The 20,189-nt window shown below is 38.3% G+C and overlaps 1 protein-coding gene across 1 annotated transcript in view; it reads right to left on the reverse strand.

Annotated features, from left to right (window-relative positions):
• The window catches only part of PLCH2 (phospholipase C eta 2), a 121,784-nt gene that overhangs the window by 14,018 nt on the left and 87,577 nt on the right, over window positions 1-20,189 (reverse strand). The window contains exons 13-26 of the mRNA XM_055798597.1: window positions 17,085-17,288; window positions 15,905-16,025; window positions 13,778-13,949; window positions 13,421-13,528; window positions 10,759-10,917; window positions 8,677-8,769; window positions 8,110-8,210; window positions 7,066-7,163; window positions 6,067-6,249; window positions 5,491-5,598; window positions 5,182-5,306; window positions 2,187-2,271; window positions 1,517-1,663; window positions 720-799 (exon numbers count right to left, since the gene is read on the reverse strand). Coding sequence (XP_055654572.1) covers window positions 720-799; window positions 1,517-1,663; window positions 2,187-2,271; window positions 5,182-5,306; window positions 5,491-5,598; window positions 6,067-6,249; window positions 7,066-7,163; window positions 8,110-8,210; window positions 8,677-8,769; window positions 10,759-10,917; window positions 13,421-13,528; window positions 13,778-13,949; window positions 15,905-16,025; window positions 17,085-17,288 — 1,784 coding nt within the window. The remainder of the gene's footprint in view (window positions 1-719; window positions 800-1,516; window positions 1,664-2,186; window positions 2,272-5,181; window positions 5,307-5,490; window positions 5,599-6,066; window positions 6,250-7,065; window positions 7,164-8,109; window positions 8,211-8,676; window positions 8,770-10,758; window positions 10,918-13,420; window positions 13,529-13,777; window positions 13,950-15,904; window positions 16,026-17,084; window positions 17,289-20,189) is intronic.

A 20,189-nucleotide genomic window follows, 5' to 3' on the forward strand; every position in this document is an offset into this window, starting at 1 on the left:
CATTGAAATTAATACCATGGAAGGAACTAAATCCAGTGTACTCCGAGGACAGAAGCTATCTCATTTTCAGCTGACCTAGGAAAATTTTGAAATTAGGGCTTTCCTTTCAGCTTGGAGTTATCATGTGAATTTAGATACAGCACCCAGCTAGTTGTATTTTTCCTGCTATGGGAAGCAAACACAGTCTTAGTAACAGATAAGCAGTGAAAATAAGCCCAACAACTATTACAAGGATAATCTTTCCTCTGCATTTTAAGTGTTATTATGGAAAAAAATCCCAAAGGAAATAACGCTTAAGAATTTAATTAAATTTAAAATGCAAAAGCATCAGGTAGACAGAGCCTTTACAGAATAAGACAAGCACTCATGGTTCAGGAGTACAACCGTTTGTTCACCAAGGTGCACTCACTGTATTGGACACAACCATGCTTGCTGATATAAGTGTGTGCATGCTGCAATGAAATAACCTTCCCCTTGTAGCTCCCTCGAAAAGGCACTGCAACAATCTCTTTTTATAACTTTCCCAATGATTTGCCTTTATCTCCATGTATATTCAGAAAGATCTCAGGCTACTGTGACAATCACAGAGATAAAGTTTACTCCAGTTGAACAGATATCTTAGCTTGGACCTTCACCCAGGGGGGTCCCTAGCACGATACTAAATCCTGTCAGCTCATTTACATATGCAAGCTGTATGATACTACACCGAAGGCACTCACCTTACCACAGATATCATTAATGGCCACATGAACGAAGATGGATGCCTCTTCTATACCCTCCAGGTACACGTGTCGGTAACCTGAAACAGAGTGAACAAAGCTGACAAGGAGTGGAAACAGATGATGTGAAGAGTATCTAGAGACTTTCCTTTTGTAAACAGCAAAAGAAGTAGATCAATTTTTTCCCAGCTCCTCCCTGCAATAAGACCCCAGGCTTGTGCATCACCTAGCCATGCTCAGTTATCTAAGAGTCACACCACTTACAAATTTAACTGCCCCTTCTTCTTGTCTGTTTTATTTTATAGAAATGTCATGTCCTCTTGTTAGGGTTTTTTTCCCCAGTGTCTGTTATTGCTGCTGTCAGCAATATCCATGACTTAAATCCATGACTTAAACTTGACTACATTCTCTCTTGGGGACTTACAGTCCATTATTAACACTGCAAATATTTCAACCAAGTTCATTTTATTGGGAATGGATGTTTGTTTTCAATCTTAAACACACATTTCATTATTTATGGTAGTTTTCCAAGTCCACAATATTTAGCCATCCTGCTTAACAATCTTATCCATTTTTTGAAAATCTAGTCTCCTTAGAGTTAATTGATTTAGTCTTCATCATCAAGTTAGTAGTGGACCAAGGTAGAGAACTCAGGGTCCAGACTCCCAGTCTCTTGTTCTAACTAGAAACTTCTGTAGCAGTCACATGCACACACATTAATCCAGCACTTGCAGCTTCAGTTATCACAAAAAAACGTCCTAGCCAACTGAACCGGGATTTCACCATCTCTGTCTTACCTGGCATCATACTGCTGAAAGCTATTGTTCTCTGTCCAATAAAATCACGCCCAATTGGATCATGATCCCAAACAAGAAACCGAATCAGTGCGATCTCCGGCATGTGTACAGTGAACACCAACGTTTCCTCCCACATTGGGTTAAAACCTTGGAATGAAGGAATCGTCTTTTAGATATTTCATTCACAAAATGCAAGAATAAAGACGACTGCCCACATAAGGAAAGCATAAACAGCAATGTCATTCTAGTTTTCCTAATAGTTTAATCACTGTTCTTCAAAAATCCAGTACTTCATTCACTCCAGCAGGAGACACAACAGCACAAGAATTTGCAATAAACAGTTGGATCTTAACTTCTGCCCTGATTTCAGCAGGTGTTTGGACAATCTGACTTTCCTTTGACCACAGCAAGCTCAAAATACCCTTCTCTCATACACAATGAGAAGTCAGACAAACAATTTGTTTTACACAAAGATCTTCACAACATTATACCAACTCAGTTGAACAATTTAAGACCCAAGTCTAATTAACATCAGGAATGCTTAAATCACTTTTTCAGTGCTTTGCCATAATAGGTATCAAATTTCATCTACTCATACCTTTATGAACACAAGTTGCTTGAAAGAGGAGGTTTCAGCCATAAAAAAACCCTAAACCCCATATAATCTTACCATTATCATCAACTACTCTAGTTTGTTCTTTGAAGCAATCAACAGGTAAGCCTATAACTTCTACTTCAACAAATGGATCTATAATCTGGAAAACAAAAAGTAACATATTGAAAAGAAAGAGTGAAAAAGATGAAATTCAAGCGCATGGCTTTTACAGTGCAGGCATTGTACATTATTGTCTTTATTGGTTTTGGTTCTGAGATTTTCTGTAGTGGATTATTATGCTGATAAGAGATCTCTGGCTAAATCATCTAAAAGCGTAATTTAGAATAATCATGTTGTATGCATTTGTGATTCTTTGTCTTCATCTTTCTATTCTATTTCTCCATTGTAAAATGAACTTTAAACACCGGTCTGCATATGAATGTTTTCTAATTTAGTGTATATTTGAGTAAAAGCTTTAAAATACATTCAAAACAGACATTATGATAAATATGTTCTAAAGCAGCAACATTAAAAAAATCCCAACCAGAATCACCTGTCAAAAGCCTCAGCGTCATCACGGCACAATGGACAAGGCAATGGTCAAAAAAAAAGTGAGATATGAGTTCTACCTCTGGCCAGTTGGCAAACATCTGTTACTACCTTCCATTTCTGGAGGAAAGTCTGCTTAGAACGTAAGCTTCAAAACACCAGAGCAGCTAATGCAGAAGGTTGCTGTAATTACCTAAGACTAGGCAGCCTTTGACTCTCTTGAGACCTCTTTTAATTAAATGTGAGCCTTAACTGAATTACCTGAATTACAAGTTCCCTGAAGGCAACAGTGGGAAGGACATTCCGGGGATCACAGAGGACCACCATCCTGGCACAGGGTCTTTATATTCTACAGCCACAGAGATGTTCCTGTAACCAGCCTGAACCTCTACAGTTTTTAATTAGTGTATAAGTTTATTTTGTGTTGTCTGAAAGGATGACAGGTTTGATTGAGTTGAGTCTCAGGGTGACACCTCTGTCCCTATTGACAAGGAGTGGGAAAAAGCAGGTAGCTTTAAAAGGTTACTCTGTGTTCCATGCTGTGATGTGGCTCTCATAGAATTCTGTGCTGTCACTGAATTCAAATGACATTCAATTATATGTCATTTGAAACAGCAATCTGATACTCAAGTCCACCATCCATCGCCCAGGAAGTAATACTGAAGACAAGAGCACCTATAATCAACTCCTACATTTTTGGAAAGCTTGTTTCTGCTTTCAGGTAACAGTAATGTAACTAGCCAGTGTAATCTCAGAAAGAATGAAGAATCTTTTTGATGCTTAGAACACAAATGTTCCTGGTGCCAATGTCCCTATAGAATACTTTACCACTAAAGGAAAATCGGATGTGTTACATCTGTTTTTTGTTACTCTTTGAAAGACATCTCATTGACAGCAGGAAGACTACAGAATGTATTTCTCAAACATCTTTCTTTGTTTGCCTAGCTCTATCCTACAAAATCGTTTTCATAACACAGAGCGGTCACCACATTAAAGGTCTGATTTTCTCTGGTGCAATTATACGCAAAGGAAACATGGGATTTAAACACCGCCTAAGTTACTGTAGCTTTCAACAGGTCTTTTATTTCTGAGGGTAGGCTTACTTAGTGTAGATAACTGACTTAGCTCAGGCACTGACAGCAATCACATCAGGGAGCACAGAAAATTGGGCAGGATGAGCCAGCTCACAAGTGCTTGGCAGGAGGTTAAACTCTTACTCAAGGTTAAACTAACTGCCAGTTTGCTATCTGGACAGACTGAGTGCAGATTGATTATTTGGGCATTTTATCTCAACAGTGTTAACTTTCCTATGTATTGCTGGCTCCTGACACAGGGAGTAAGTTCATACGTTTTGCAGGCACTTCTAGAGTAATCACTCAAAACTTGACTGCTAACAGTTGTAGGGAACTGGATTCATGGGCTCAGGTAGTTCTCTTCCAAGATTATGTTCTGCATGAGCTAATTCCCCTACTGTTCAGGGCAAAATGCAATTCCAACAGGTTATTCTTCATGTTCTGAAATATGAGTGCAATCTGAATTAGGACAAAATCCATGCTGTTGCATATGCAATATTAATAAAAATAGAAATAAAGAGAGAAATGTAAATTAATTAAAACACAGGTAGGTTCTCTAAACCTTCAGTCTGACCCTACTGTGTTTGTTTTATAGGGAGTTTTACCTGGTTTGATGTAATCACCTAAAAACTTCTGTGGAGAAAGAGCACTTAGAAGCCAACCCCAACATTCATATAAAATTCAAGCATGTAAGAACTTGTTTGAGAGGTTTGATACTAATTGCAGGTGGCTAAAAGGAAATTTTAATTCTAACCAAACATCCTAGCATTCATTAAAGACCAATATTTAATAAAGTCAAGTGGATGATTGTGACACCAACAAACAGCATCAAGAAGAAAACCTCTTTTTAAAGTTGCTAAGAGGTTACAAATATGGTTCCTTTTAGTCTGATATTTCGTTAAGTGAAGCTGCCAGGAGTTTTGGGGAGCACCCCAAAAAACAAAAATTACACAACAGAAGCCAAAATGAAGGACAGAAAGAAAACATGTAATAATGCTGCTGCTAAATGGAGGATGGGAGCAGATTCAGGCGAGCAGAGGGAAGGGCTCCCAAGTAACTCTGCTTGCCTCGCCTGACTAGCTCAGCAGTTTTCTACATTTATTTTTTAAGAGACAGACAGACTTAGTTATACCTGCATGGGTGTTTTGGGGGAATGAGGACGTTTAGAGGACTATGGTGAGTAGAAACTCATCATGATGAGTTTATTGGCCCCTTTTTGCTTCTCCTGAAGGCACTGTATTGACAATTGGAGGAAAAACATCAAACCACCTCTGCGATGCTTAGAAGTGAAGGAAACTACCTTAAGATCTAGGATGCTAATGACCATTTATTCATGTTCTATGTCTCCTGACAGATAACTGCAGGAAGTTAAATCCTCATCCTTAGCCCAGGCAAGATGGCAATAAACCGTGTGGAACACACAAGAACAATCACCGATTGTCCCATACCTCTCCTCTGTCTCCCAACATGGAATCACGTGGTTTTGGGAGTTGTTGGCCACTAATAATTCTTAGAACCAGCTGTTTCTTCAATTGACCAGGCAGTGGGTCTTCAGAATTTGGATTAAAGACACCTGTAAGAATGAGAAGTCACATAATGTGAAATAAGTCCAATTTTGGGGATTACTTTAGTTACAGATACCTCCTTGCTCATTTGCTTTTAGTATCAGAAAAGCATTTCAAATAAACTATAATAAGGATCCACACCCACTCTCCTCATGCAGTAAGCGATCCACTTATTTTGGTCCTTTTTCTTACCTTGACACATACAGTTTGGTTTGAGGACATAGCCACAACTCCCATTGGCACTAAATTTGGCCCGGTTCAGTTGCAGCATTCTCCCCTCTGACTGGTAGTTTAGTGCAACTATTTAAAAAAAAAAAGTGCTATTACTTACTGAATACTTTAACAACATTCTTGTTTGTAGAACCAAGTTACAGGAAGGACAACTAAATACATTTTCACATTTGACTTCTTGGATGCAAAAACTCAAAATGTTTTATGAAAAAGAATTTTCTTGTATAATGCACATCACAGCTTCAGAAAGAGAAGCTCTCCAAAAAAGTCTGAACTCTGAAGTCCTCTTGCATTTGAGAAGTTCATTTATTTCCATTTATCAGACAATTACTTGCATGTAAGAAGCATGTTTGAGGCAAGGCACACATTTCAATTAATCTGTCTAGGTAACACATAGACAGCAACAATGAGGACTCAACTGTCAGTAAAGTTGGACGAGCAGAGAACTTAAGAGTATTTTAAGGGATGATTCCAGAGCTTCAGTTAAAACATCCCTCCCAAAATAAAACAAAAATAAACAAGTTTCTTTCTGCTCACCAAGTTGGCAGCCAGCATTCCAGAATGGCTGAGGATTGTAGTTGCTAGAGTCCACACGGTAAGATGATGGGTAGATGCGGGATAACTGGTGCTGGTTGAAACGTAGATACTGTGCTGGCTTTTGCTGCAGTATCTGGTGGGCTTTTGTTTCACTGAATGATGAAACCTGCCAGCTGGAAGAGACTACAACAAAGAAGACAGGAGATTAGAGGTAATCTCCTTATTTATTTATTAATAATCTAGATAAAGCATTCGAAACTGCATTGCACTAGTTCCTTATAACTATCAAGCATCATTTGCGTACAACCCACTCAGAGGGAACTATGCTTTTCTTACATTACAGCAAAATCATGCCGCTTATTGGAGAAGTTATGGTTGGGAAGATGAAGCACAATATAATGAATGACCTGAATCTTCATTAAGCTTAAAAAAAATTCTCTAAGATTTTTTTAATTTGGTCGAGGAAAGTATGTATCCTGGCAAGTAATTCACTCTTTCTGACACTCAACTAAAACTTGATTGTCAAAGTAAGATGTAGAAAACTTAGAAAGGGGACTGAAATATTCCAGAAATTTAATGCTGATATTTCATCAGATTTGACTTAAAAATCTAAACTTTAAGTTTTAAATGCTCTTCAGACCACTCTGCCCAAAAGCATTACCTAAGTCCTCTGTTACTTCCCAGGACGCAAGTGTTGTGTAGCAGCTTTTATACAAACTAGTGGAGACTACATGTGTACCACTTACTACCTGTAATGACTTTTTCTCCTTTACGGAAGCTGTCACACAACTCTAGACTCACTTTGTGGATTCAGAATGGCAAGTGATTAACTACTACAAAATAGTACAGCTTTATTGTGTGCAGCTCTTCTGTTAAAATCTTTGCACGGTGTGGGAGAACCAAATAGAAAACCAGCTTTTAATAAGAAGATGTGCCAGAACATAAACTTTTTGATTTCTTTGTATAGCAATTATTTTCAGCAGACTTAGTTCAACCTACTTTCAGTTTCAACATCATGAATGCCAACAGACTTCGTGTATTTCACCAGGTCAGAGAGTGCTCTGGACAGCTTCATTGTTTTCTTCTGTCTGTTTATCCTGGAAAGATTAAACAAAATCATTTCCTATTAAGGGGTAAAGTTTATCTTTCATATTTTAAATAAATAAGAATGAATAAATGTAAGGTTTTCTTCTACCAAGGAGGTACTTAATAGTTTTATACCACAAAGAGTTTCATTGCCAAAGCACAGAGGTTGTGGAACCAACGGCATGAAAGTGTACAGGACAAGAAAGTCCTGTTCTTACATATTAACGGCAGTCGTAAGTATTCGCCTACTAAGATCTGGTGGGGAAGACTCTAAATTGCTTTGACTAAAGAGTGGAATATCTGTTCACATATATATTTACTTCTCAAGTCAAGTGCTAACAAAAAAACTTTAAATCCCAAAGAAATACTAAAAAATTAATTCTCTGATCCTCCTAATTTGTTTCAGGTTATGACTAACAGCACATCTACTAACTTCCCAAAGCAAGCTCCGAATTGTCCTAGAGAACAGCTTGATCTGATTTCTTACTTTTGAAGCTTGAAGCTTAAGCAACCATTCTGCAAAGGATCTTTGATGTCAGGATTTTTGAAGAGAAAATTTCAAAAGAAAAATCAAACTCATCACCTGAATGTTGACACAACTTCATTTGAAAAATTATGAAACAATACACAGAATCAGCTGGAGACTGGATACACTGCAAATCCACCTGAATGGATTCACTGGGCCACCACTCAAATGGCCTGTATGTCAGCTGGATGAGATGGTAAGAACTAAAAACACATACAAGGTCCACTGTACTTTGCTAATGAGTCTGAATGGCACCAAGAGCTCATTCTGATGATCCCATAGCAAACATCAGATCTACCCTTATCTGATTCCTGTCACGTGCCTGCAGCCTTCACAAATCGGCTTCCAGACCTGAAGAATATCTGTTTATTGGGTACATTTATGTATGAATCTTTTTAGAAACAAAATTGCCAAATCACTTGTTAACAAACCTGCTGCAATGTACAGAGCTCCTGGCTAAATTTCCTTGAGAATCCAAATCATCTTCACCCTCTTCCAGACTTGTTGCCTTTTTCAATTTGCTTCCTTTTTTCTGTGCCACAAGGAAATAAAACAATAATATCATGACTATCTGATCAACATTTGAGCAGCTGGATACAATTCTGCTTTTTTATGCCAATGGGTATGTTACTTACAGAAAATGGGAAATGACAGCTCTTGTAATAGTGCTGCAGAAGGATACTGCATGCACATGGGGAAGACTCAGCCCAATGTCAGAGCCTTTTTATAAAGGAATCACAAAGCCTCAGATAAAAGGTACAAATGACATTTTATGTTTTTCAGATTAGATCTTGGACACTTTCAGACACTGATGTAAATTGAAACTCTTATGCACAGTTCTAACCAGTTATCTAGCTTATCTGTTCAGCGAACAGTCTGATAGCAAGCCTCTGCCAGATAATGTAATTATGATATCCCTCTCCACCACTGTGTGCAAAGAAAAAAAACTATCCAAGAATACAATATCTAGTGCAGACCTCATCTATCGAGTGGCTCACCTTGCGTTTAGAAAAGCTGCCCATCAATGACCGGCCGTGCCTTTTACTGGTACTGAAGTCTTCCCCAGATTCCATGTCATCCTCAAGTTTATTCTAAAGCAACCAAACAAAATATAATGTATAAACAAAAAATATAATGTATAAACAAAAAATAATGTAGCAGACCAAACAGAGTGCTACAGACAGCATATTTAAACATCATCAGAAATAGTTTGGGAAGCAATTCTCCCTAAAGTGTCAACAGAACTGGACCAGACCAGTGCAGACTTTGGGGTTTTTTTATACACAAGCTGAATACAAAACATCTTGCATCCTGGCAGTAACTGCCATAATTTTTGTCCATGGGACCTTTCAGAGTAGACAAAAATCACACAAATACCTAACCTCAATTTTGTTTTCATCCAGGCAAAGTTTGAATGCCCTCATACCACATACATTCCTTGACACCAGACCAGTTTGCAGCTTAATATTTGAAATGCATAGTTTAACAGGACTTATTTCTGCCAATTACACAGTTTTACTAGGCTACTCTATGGTAAGAAAGAAAACTCTCATAATCCCTAAAAATCTATATACTTCATTGGTACCCCTGGTTTTTAATATGACCTTACAGTTTCATTGCTTCCTAGACTAATAAAACAAAGGTTAACACCTATGCAAAAGGATTCTTGAAGTGTTGGCCTTGTAGTTGATCTTACAAGAATAACTGATATATCATGTAAATCATTAGATTTAAAAGTACATACAAAACTCATAGCACAGAAAGTTTTGGGAAGCTGATTTTTAGCTCTCCTCTAGCTTTAATCCTTAGTTAGTGTACCTGTTTATTACTGGCAGATCTCCAATGCTTTTAATTTGCAGGCAACAATCTTTCTAAGCTTATTGTGTCTTATTACAAATTCTAAAATGTAAATGGCTCAACTTCACGAAGTGTAGTCTGTGGGCTGAGTACATTTTTACAAATAAGAATTATTACAAAATTAAAATACAAATGTAAATGCATAGAACATAGAGAACTGAGGGAAAAAATCCCAACTTTGATATGCACTTTTTATAATGGAAAAGAAAAATCTTTCTGTTGAAGTCGTTTCATGTGTACATTTCATGCTCCAATTGCTGTGTGGGCAAGAAAAAGAACCTTTGCATATCTGACTGTGATGTTCACCTGGCATCATCATTAAGTGAATGAATTCAGCTGTGAATCTGAAGTCAATAGTGTAGGATTTATTCAGTAAGCTAATAAAACACAATAAATGGAAAAGCTAAACACCTCTTTCTCTGAAGTCACTAGAGAAAGTCATTAGACCTTGGAGAAAGAGGTGGCTAGCATTTCAGTTTATATTTTGAAGGGCTGCCATACTTCATTATTCATCTGCAATAGCAGGCTATGCCTCTGCATCAAGCATAAAACTAGCTAAAATTAAAATCTAATTATCAGCAAAATAAAAAGAAGCTTCTACTAAATAGACACAAATGCAAAAAGTACTCTTCCTTATAATACAGCTTTTATATAAGCAACATGAGATATTAATAAGATGTCATGACAAAATGTTACAGAAAACATTACAGAAGAAGGGAATGTGCTTATATGTTGAATTAGCCAAATAAGTGGTCGGGGCAGTCATCCAAGAATGGAAAACATAGCTTCAAAATCTCAGTTCCACCTAAGTCTGACTGGGGACATGAACCTGGATCTGCGACCTCCCGGGTGAGTATTCTGGTATCTGGCTTTTCTTGAGTTGTGTTATCCTGGTTAACCTGGACAGGAGACAGGGCAAATAAACTCCACAAAATTCATTGTGTGTCTCGCTACTTGTTTTAAGGGAAGTGCTGAGTATTCTTTAGCTTCATTAGTACTATGATAGCTGCAGACACCTCAGGCAAATTGAGCTATATTTATACGGGAGTCTCAAAACAGATTTAAAAGCCCAACTTTAGACATTCACCTTTGAAAGAACAAGCATTATTGCTATGAAATGCTAGTATTATTTAGCTACAGAGACAAACAAAACAACAACCAGGTTGGGACTGGGGTGGGGGAATGTGTGTGTGTGTAAGTGAAGTACAATCAAACACGCTCACCTTCTTACTATCTGATTTTAGACCAGCCTTTCCTGATGATGGTAGAGCAGTAACTGCAAAATTGTTTGGATCTTCACAGTCACGGATTTTGGATTCTTTTATCAGCGAGTCGAGTTTCTTCTTTGCTATATTCTCCACTCTTTTCCTATTAGCAGATGCCTAGCAAAACAGAATCATTAAACTAGGTAGTGATGAAAAAGTCTTCGTAATTCCAGCCAGGATTATTGGAAATTAAAATGTTATATGCAAGAAGAAGTAGTAAAAAATAATAATAATAAAAAAGGTTGTTCATTTGCATAATGTGAAGTAGCTACCTGCAGCTCGGTTTCAGACTTTAAGATATGGAAGCATATGAGGCCCTGAAGTAGCTGAGCTGTTAGATCTACAGTGTAAACAGATTGTCTGAAGTGATGGGAGAGTCAAACTAATTACAGCAGTTCTAATTAAACCAAGACTGACCGTTAGCAGAGCTATTCAGATGCAGTATCTTTCACAAGCCAAGGATGTGCTAACATAGTTATTGCTGATGACTCCTCATACTGAACTGGATTAGCATATGCTATGTTTTGCAGTACATATTTAGTAAAAAATCAGATCTACTCCATTGTGCTGTCCAATAAGCCATTCTACACAAAAATTTAATAGTAATAGGTACATATCTGGAAACTGAGTATACAGCATCTCTCTCACACATTGGGGCTGACGGGCAGCATTCCCATGCTATGTCAAGGTTGACTCTGCAGCTACCATAGATGCAAGATTCTACTGGGTGGAATGGGAGAAGCTTGGGAATCTTGATTTCAGCAGTTCAAGGGCAAAATGTAAAACAGCTCCTGTTCCTTCCTTCCATGTACATCATAGCCCATGTGGGGGAAACAAAAAGAGAAATCCAGAGTTTTGTTTTTCATCCATGAGGCATAAACACATAATCCCAGGTCTTTTAAGAGGTGACAGATTGTATTTTCTCAGTAGGCCTTAAGAATTCCCAGTTAAATTTGTCGTGAAACAAGCTATGATCTTCTGAGCTCTTCAAAATTTGGCTTAGAGAGCAAGCAAAATGTAGCAAATCTGGATTTAAAGCATCCGTAAACCTCAAAGCAAAGTGAACTGTTCGTAACAAAGACAACAAGGTCAGCAAAGTAATGTCTACTGAGCCTTTAGTGAGAATGTTACACCCAGCCATAACATGTTATTACCTAATTTTGTTATGAAAGATGACACTTTTCTTATTAGCATTAATTTCTTGATCTATTTAATGGAAGAAAAACATTATTTGACATCTCTTTATAAATAGCATATGTGTGGGCTAAGTTGAAAAGAATCATGGCAAAGTAATTTCTAGCAATGAGACCTGCTAACATTTCTGCTTGTTCAAGTATCTGGACTAGGATCCTCTCAAAACAAACCATCTTTAAGTCTAGAAATTTTCTGGAAAACTTGGAAAATCAGGATCTTAAGTAACACAGTGCCTCTGATTTCAGCAGAGTGGTCAAATCACCTGTCTTTTTCCCTTTGGATATTGGAAACAGTCTGCCATACCTGGGACACAGGCAAAAGAACTTGAAAACACGGGAAAACAAGCCGAGTGAACTTCATTGATCACAGTGTCGTTTCAACAAATGTCCAATTCTCATTTTATTCAGTTTGCGTAGTTGTACTTTCCCTGTATGGTCACCTTCATAGGTAGCCCCTAAGTGGGTTGTAAAAGCTTTCGGTTTGGCTTTCAACTCATTTTCTCCCTGTTGAAAAGGGTTATGCCTTGATACCAGGTCTGACCTTACACAGGTGGAGAGCCTGCTGGACTCAACTGTATGAACACTGGCTTTGAACAGCTGCATAATTTAACAAGAAAGTGTCTAAAAACCATGAAGTATTAAAACATCACAGATCTCAGCTTTAAAATACTGAAAAGTGATAAGCTATAACACAATAATTTAAAAAACCCAAAGGAATTCTTTTTCCCTTTGGTAGACTTATTCATAAAGAAGTGTCTCTTTTGGTCTTAGATGAAAAGGATCAAATCCATAACACAAAATGAGGAAATAGCCTGAGGGAGACAGGATTGAAAATGCAATCTCTCTCCAAGGCAAGCTAGTTTATGTTATTAAATAGTTTTGCTGTGTATTTTACAGTGTTTCTATAAGATGCAATGTCAGTTGCCAGAAGATTAAAGTGACAAAAAAAATTAGCTTTTAGAAAGGATAAAGAAATAAGGGATTTTCAGACTGAAGCAAGTGGAGATTAAAATATTCTCCCTTTTTTTAATATCACCTTACAGTAAAAATCAACTAAACCCAGCATTCAGCAATCCAAAGGGAAGCTCCATAACAATGACCACAATTTGACATAAGCAGATTTTTTCTTTTCTTTTTTTGCATTTGAGGGGAAGAACACAACAATGCAATAAAGAATCATGAGATACCACTATTTAAAATATTAAAAGACACAAACCTCCAAACTTGAAACACAACCACTAGAACTGGTGCTGCTTAGCATGCACTTTTGTCAAATCTATCCCCATGAAGGTTTAGAACCTAGAAGACTTGTGACAAACCGCAAAGATTTGACCACATTCACAATCCGGAGAATTCATATAAGGTTTTTTCTCACTGGGATGGGAAAACTTAACATATATTTACATTCAAACGGACACATAACTTACATCTCCGTTCATCAGTTTACAGTCATCATCAATCTCATCAGCACTGTCCTCATCAGAAACTTCACCTTCCTCTGCATCGTCACTGATGTTGGCTGGAAGTTTCTTCCCCTAGAAGATAAAATGATTACACAGGCAGCTTACCATGCAGCTATTGCTATTACACATCTGAAAAAAAATAAAAGAAAAATTAATCAAACTGTGCAACAGGTTCTTGTTGATTGAGAAGGCAATCATCCTTGTTTAGGTTCTTAAAGACTTTCTGTAAAATTATTTAAGTTAGGGTAGAAGCAATAACCACGCAGAAATCATCATCATTACAAACAAAAAGACGGATAGAACAGATGAAGCAGATTTTACCTTAACCAGTATCTTTCCTTTAAGACTTGCTGGTGAAGGGAGCTTGGTAGAATCATCATTGTGCACAGAAGACAGATCCAGTTTGTCTCCCAGGATTTCTGTAAGGTACTGAGCCATCTTCTTCTGCTGAATGACACTGCAATGGTTCTCAATTGACAAGATGACAGGGTACCTGGCAGAGACATAAGCAAGTATCATCAACTGCAAATTTAGCTTTTATAGCATTAAAAGAATAAGGGTTATTACTGTCTCAGCCATTCCTGTAACAGACATCGCCACCAATGAAATCCACAGGGGTTAGATAAATCAGTGTGGGCACAGGATTGATGTCCCACTACTTACTCCAGACTGAATGGTCGATTTTTTGACTGCAACAGAATAATTAAAATTCTGCAATCTGATTTATGCATTTTCTTCCAGAGCACACTTTCCGCCTTCCTACACTACCCAGTCCTGGCCTCCACTTCCTAACACAGAGATCCTAGCAAGCCATCCATAAGGAAAACCTAAAACTTCCTTTCCCTTCTGTGCTTCAGCCCTTTTATACTCTGAGAGGGAAAGTAATGAAGGTACCAAGAGCCAAAAAGATCCCCAAAGGGGCTTTGTCTTTACCTTCCCAATTCCAACAGCCAAGTGATAAACTTGTGTTAGCTATTCCAGGAAAACTTTTCTAGCTAGTAACAGAGCAGTATCAAACTAACAAGCCTGCAGATAAAGTCTCTTCTACAAAGACAGTAAGTATTATTTTTAGATTTAGTTTTATTGTTGTCATTTATTGTTGATTCTCCAGGCCGAGGCCAAGAAATCACAATGCCTGGTGGCTTGAAAGGCATCAAGGTAAGATTTGTGAAACATCGATTCCAGTATGGTCTGTGCCATATAAAAGCACACTGAGGATGGATTTCTGTTTCGAGATGATGCACTTTTAGGATAAGCACAAAAGCCAGTATACAGTGCAGTTTTGTACAGCTGAAATATAAGGGATTCATTAATTAACACCCAGTTATGAATAAAAAGATGTTGATCCTGACATCTGGCCCTCATTGGCTCCTCATTAGGAAAAATGAGGCTTTCAGCCAGACAATGCCTGCAGGACAAAGCTTTCCAAGCTGATGACTACAGTTAAATTCCTGGCTTTGCCTGAAGCTAGCTCCTTAGCTGAATTTGCAGCCTACCGACAGCTATGCCTCAGCCTATCCTGGGAAAGAAAGCCCCTGCAAATCTAAAATATGCTTTGTTCAGTACTGAACTCTGACTGAGCATCGACACCTAGCAGGAAAAAAACCCACCCCAAATAAGTTGTAACATGTTCCCAGTTAACCTTTCTGTGAAGCTTTTAAGAACTGCAACAGTTTCATAAGCATTGCCATATATTCTGCTGGCCAGATTTCCTTTAATTTTTTTACCACGTCTTCAGGTAAATTCAAAAAATTTCAGGCTCACAGTAAGCTTACCTGGGCTGAAATTTCAGTGCAAGTTTAGCTCTATTAATGAAGGCAGATGACTGCTTTGGAGAAGCTACTGGAAAATTTTTACAGAGATATATTAATTTATCTTAAAAAAATAATAGGCTCACACATACATTTTGACTCTCAGGAGGAGGAATGTACTGCCAAGGTATATGAAACTTCCCATTGTATAATTCTCTGGTTTCCTGAGCAATGTACAGGTAGGGAAAATAAACTCTTTCTCCTGAACAGTCTGCTTTCTCCACAATTGAGCTACTGTCTCTGTGTATTCTTTTGCTGCCTGACTTGCTTCCTGCCCCTGGAGCAACCAAGTGTAACTTTGGCATCACTGGAGTACACAGACATCCAGAGGGAGCGGGACACGTGGTGAAACTGCTAGCCATTCACTAAAAACAGTCACTGTCAAAACATGTTGATCCTCTGATCTTCTACAAATGGGATAGAGACAGCCCCACAACTGTGTGCAGAGTGCCCCTGCTCAGTCAGTTCGGCCTTGTTTTTTCTTTCTGAAGGCTTTGTCCCCACAGAAAACAACTCCAAATTCGTCTGGCATATGCAGGAACAGGTTAGATTTTCACTTAAGTGCCTTCATGAGGATGGCAGGGAACACCCCAGTTTATAGCCCGGAGACTCAAAAGTTGGCAGACTGTATACGTACTCATTCTTGATAAAGGCATATTTGTTGATAGTTTCAATCACATCTTTGAAGAGAATTTTGGAAGTCAAAGTGTATCCATGGTGGACAATTGGTTCACCGTCTGGCCCATCCCAGCAGTCAACTGTAGAACAGAAACAATGACACCCATCAGACAAGTACCACCTGGGGCCACCATCTGTGGAAGACTATGAAGCCCTGCAACTCCCTCAGCAACCCAGCCAGCCATGACCCAGCAAAGCAGGTACAAGTTCATTCCCACCCTTCATCTCTACCTCCCTCCTCACAGTGCTGAACATCCTTCCTCTGCAGAAACATCCTGGCCTTGACATCCCACTGTGTACAGATGACTGTTCCCACTGTTTGAGATAGCCCCAACCAAAAAAGATGTCCTTTTAACGAGTGCTGAGGAGTATCGTGACAGGAGCATGGTACTGCTTTCATTATGCTACTGCTGAACTTGAAAGCAGAGAACCTCAGCTTTCTCACACTACAAGCAAAGCCAAGACCTAGATAGCTCTAGACCTTGGAATTTGCCTAACCTTATAATTGAACGTACATGAACGTTCACATACATGAAATGCATTATTCTTCTGAAGGATCCATTGGCATGTCCACAATCTAACCTGAGCAAACTAATATTGACCTTCTGGAAAATCGTGAAAACATGTTGATGGTCAGGATATTAAGGATGATTACAAAACAGGTAGTGTCTCAGAAAGACACTACAAACATCAGAAGGGACTTCACATAAGGACTTCCTGGTCACTGCAGAGACAGTCAACATTTCACATAACAGAACCCTACTTCCCCTATCAGAAATATCAGCTTTCCTCTTACGTGTAGCACATTTGCCAGTTTGGTTGCCATACACTTGGCTAGAAAGTAGATACACCATTCATTCTACTGAATGTTAGTATCCTCTCTACAAAAATAGTTTTACAATTTTTTTCCTCAGTACCAACAACACTGCTCTTCAAATGCCTGCCTTACTTCCATGCTCAAGAAAATTTGTCCATTATACAGCAACATTATTTTGTTGTTCTTTATGAAGGGAAGACACTGTTTTACTAGGCTTTTTCCTCTACCCAATTACCATGTCTTTTGCATTAGTCATGAGTCTTCCTTTACAGAGGAGAAACAAAACTACGGAGCCTACTGACGGTTCCTGTTTGATCTTTACCTTCTACGCACCGACAGCCAGATTGTAGCACCCATGCATACATGTCCACCCTAGACTGGGACATCAGCTGATCTCCCATGAGGTAGGTATTATGTGAAGAGGTAATGAAATAGTGACTCAAAGGATAACTCATGTCCTGATTCACTTGGTAGTGTTCTGGGTTGAATATGTCCCCTGATGGACTCCGCATGTAATTGGTGAAACCTGTAAACAAACAATACTATAAATAATTCAGTTCTGTCCTTTTTGTTGCTGTAGCCTTCCTAAAATCAGCCTAAAAATGCATCCCTACATTCACTAACACATTCATGAACATGTAAGAAAGATAAATAAATAAACAGCACCACTGCATCCCAACTGTCTCAATGACCAATTGTGATTATGGCTTTCAAGAAATTTCTTGCTGCTTTGTATGTCTTCCTGCTCTGTCTTTCCTAAAAAAAAAAAATCTGTTTAAATCAAACCTGACATTTTAAGCTTATAATCTCTCTCAAAAGACTTTGTTGGTCGCATGGCACATAAAAGCCTCCAGAAATCTGCGGTAATATCCTGGCATTGCTCCTCAGTGAAATGAGTTGAAAGATATACAGTATTGTACTGCCTAGAGACAGTTCCTAGTGACCCAACAGTTTGAAGCAAGGGAGATACTCTCCTCTATTTCTCCTGAAAATACCAGAAGAACATCAACACGCATTAGCTTGTACAAGCAACAGTCTCTAATTTTGATATGACCTCGCATGTGCAAGCATACTTGTGGATGGGAGAGACCTGCAGTACTGCATTACTGTCACTTTATGTGACTGAAGTTCACTCCAGGTTTGACACCAAAAAAATCAATTATCTGTAGTACTTTCAGTGATGCTACCAGAAGAATACATTTTCCAAAGTAATGGGATGCTTTCAAATCATGCAGGCAGTTTCTGTATTGCAATCATCACTCTTGCTCAGAAGCAAAGTTTTAGCAAGTTGTATCTTTTATCTGTGTATGAACTTTCTGCTCTCAGATCACCAGTATACGTTTGTGCACATATACAGACACATTCACAAGGCAGACTAACATTAAAAACTGTAACTTCCATCTCGTCCCCTCAAAATTCTTTTCATTCAGCATGGATGAAAGACTAAGATTTCCATCCACATCCTGGCTTTAACAGCTGCTGACAGCAATGATGCCTTTATTCAAAAGGTCTCTACTTCAAGACTTTTAATTCTGCCATTTCACTCATTATTCCATAAATAAAACAGTGCCTGTATAAAAATACTGCCAAACTTCTAAAGGTCTTAATCCACTTTCTGTGACTGTTGCTGGTCTTTGTTTCTGGTGCTTTGTTTCACTAAAGCTACACAAAGCAAAATAACTCCAGTTCTCAAAATCAGTCTCAGAATATTGGTCTACAGAACACAGAAAAATTGAGCTTGAATAGAATTTAAGATAAATTGTCACCATTATGATGGTTCTTATAGGCTTTACATTTTGTGTTGATGGAAGTTTTATTAAAGGAAAAGAGATGATAAATACAAATAGCAGCCAAGACTTTCCAAACAATACACTAGGAAACAGTGCTAGGGAACATCAGTCTAGCCTAATATTTGAGTCTCTTGAAGCATATATCATGATCAACTAGCAAACAAGTAATACAGCTGAAGTTAAAAAAAAATAAAAAAAATTACTAACCAAGTCAGAGCAGATACCATGAAAAACTGATAGGGCACAGTATTTGACAGCAAACATGGAGCTAATCATTCCTGACAAGTTAATAATTTCTTCTTACTACAAACCAATCAGCTGCTACAACATTAATCCCACGCACCACTGTTAGGGCAGCCTCTGAAACAACGCTACTGTTTGCTTAAGCAACTTTAAGCAATTGTTAAAATATATTATCAAAATTGTTATAAGGAGTTCACACTAACTGGATCAATCAGCCCTAGGATGAAGAAATACAACATAATCAAGATACTGTTGGCAGTGTGTACGGTAGATCTCCAGTATTTACACACTGGGGAAAAATGTACTGACACTGCGTTTTATTTTGATCAACAGAGGAAGGTAAGAGGGCAAGACTATGTTGGATGAGCTAAACATCAAGGGCCAGTCCAAGGTGCTTCACGAGAAAAGCCATCACAGCTGAGGACGTGAGGCAAGACAGACACATGAACAAATATGAGTGGGCAGAAAACATTGTACTACTATTTTACTACCACTGAAGTGCTTCTTAAGTGTGGGCAGGATGCTCTTGTCTGGGCTGTATCAATTTGACGAATAAACATACAGCTTCAGTTTCCATAGCTGTTGAACTTCAGTCTCTCTAGGCAACACTCCATTTATTTTCTGGAAGACAAGAGGGATCTAAAGTCTGAACTACACATAAAGACATTAAACGAGTAACTTCTCTGTGTGTGCATGTGCACAGAGATGTGCATACATGTATACGTATGCAGATAGACATCTATGTTTTCTAAGGAGGTCTTTTTTCTTTGTCAGTAGCCAAATCCAGCAGTGTGCCCCTTGTCAGCGCCTCAGTCACCTCTGCTCAGATGTTGTCATCAACATGCTCCAGGAATCTCCTGCATTAGTGAAGCTCTAGATTAGATATGTTCTGTTCGGCTGCACTTCTAGCAAGATACCAGAGAGGCTAAAGTCTCCCATAAGGAGCAGAGCCTGCTGACATGAAGATTTTTCCAGTTGTCTCAAAACAACCTCATCTCCTACTTCCTCCTGATCAGGAGATGTTGGACTGCACTCTAATCCTAACCCATAAACTCTCAACAGTTTTGTCATCCATTCTTAGGCAAAGCAATTCTATAGGTCAGGCTAGTTTTTTAAAAGTTTTTCTTTCCAGTATGGAAAACTACAGTTTGAAAAGCCTACTTACTTTTCTAGCTATGAGGAAAGCATGATAATGAACCTGATTATTCATTATTTATGTGACTGCCACTGACTATAAAGCACCAGAAAATAAAACCATGAATATGTCAACTGCTACATTCACTTGGCATCAGTATAAGCTTTAAAATTAATGGAAAATTTAGTCTGAAATTAGAACAGACCTGAATCCATCCTAAGAAACCATCATTTCTTGAAAAAAATAAAAAAAGAAACAT

The sequence above is a fragment of the Falco peregrinus genome, chromosome 3 (assembly GCF_023634155.1).
Source record: "Falco peregrinus isolate bFalPer1 chromosome 3, bFalPer1.pri, whole genome shotgun sequence".
NCBI lineage: Eukaryota > Metazoa > Chordata > Aves > Falconiformes > Falconidae > Falco > Falco peregrinus.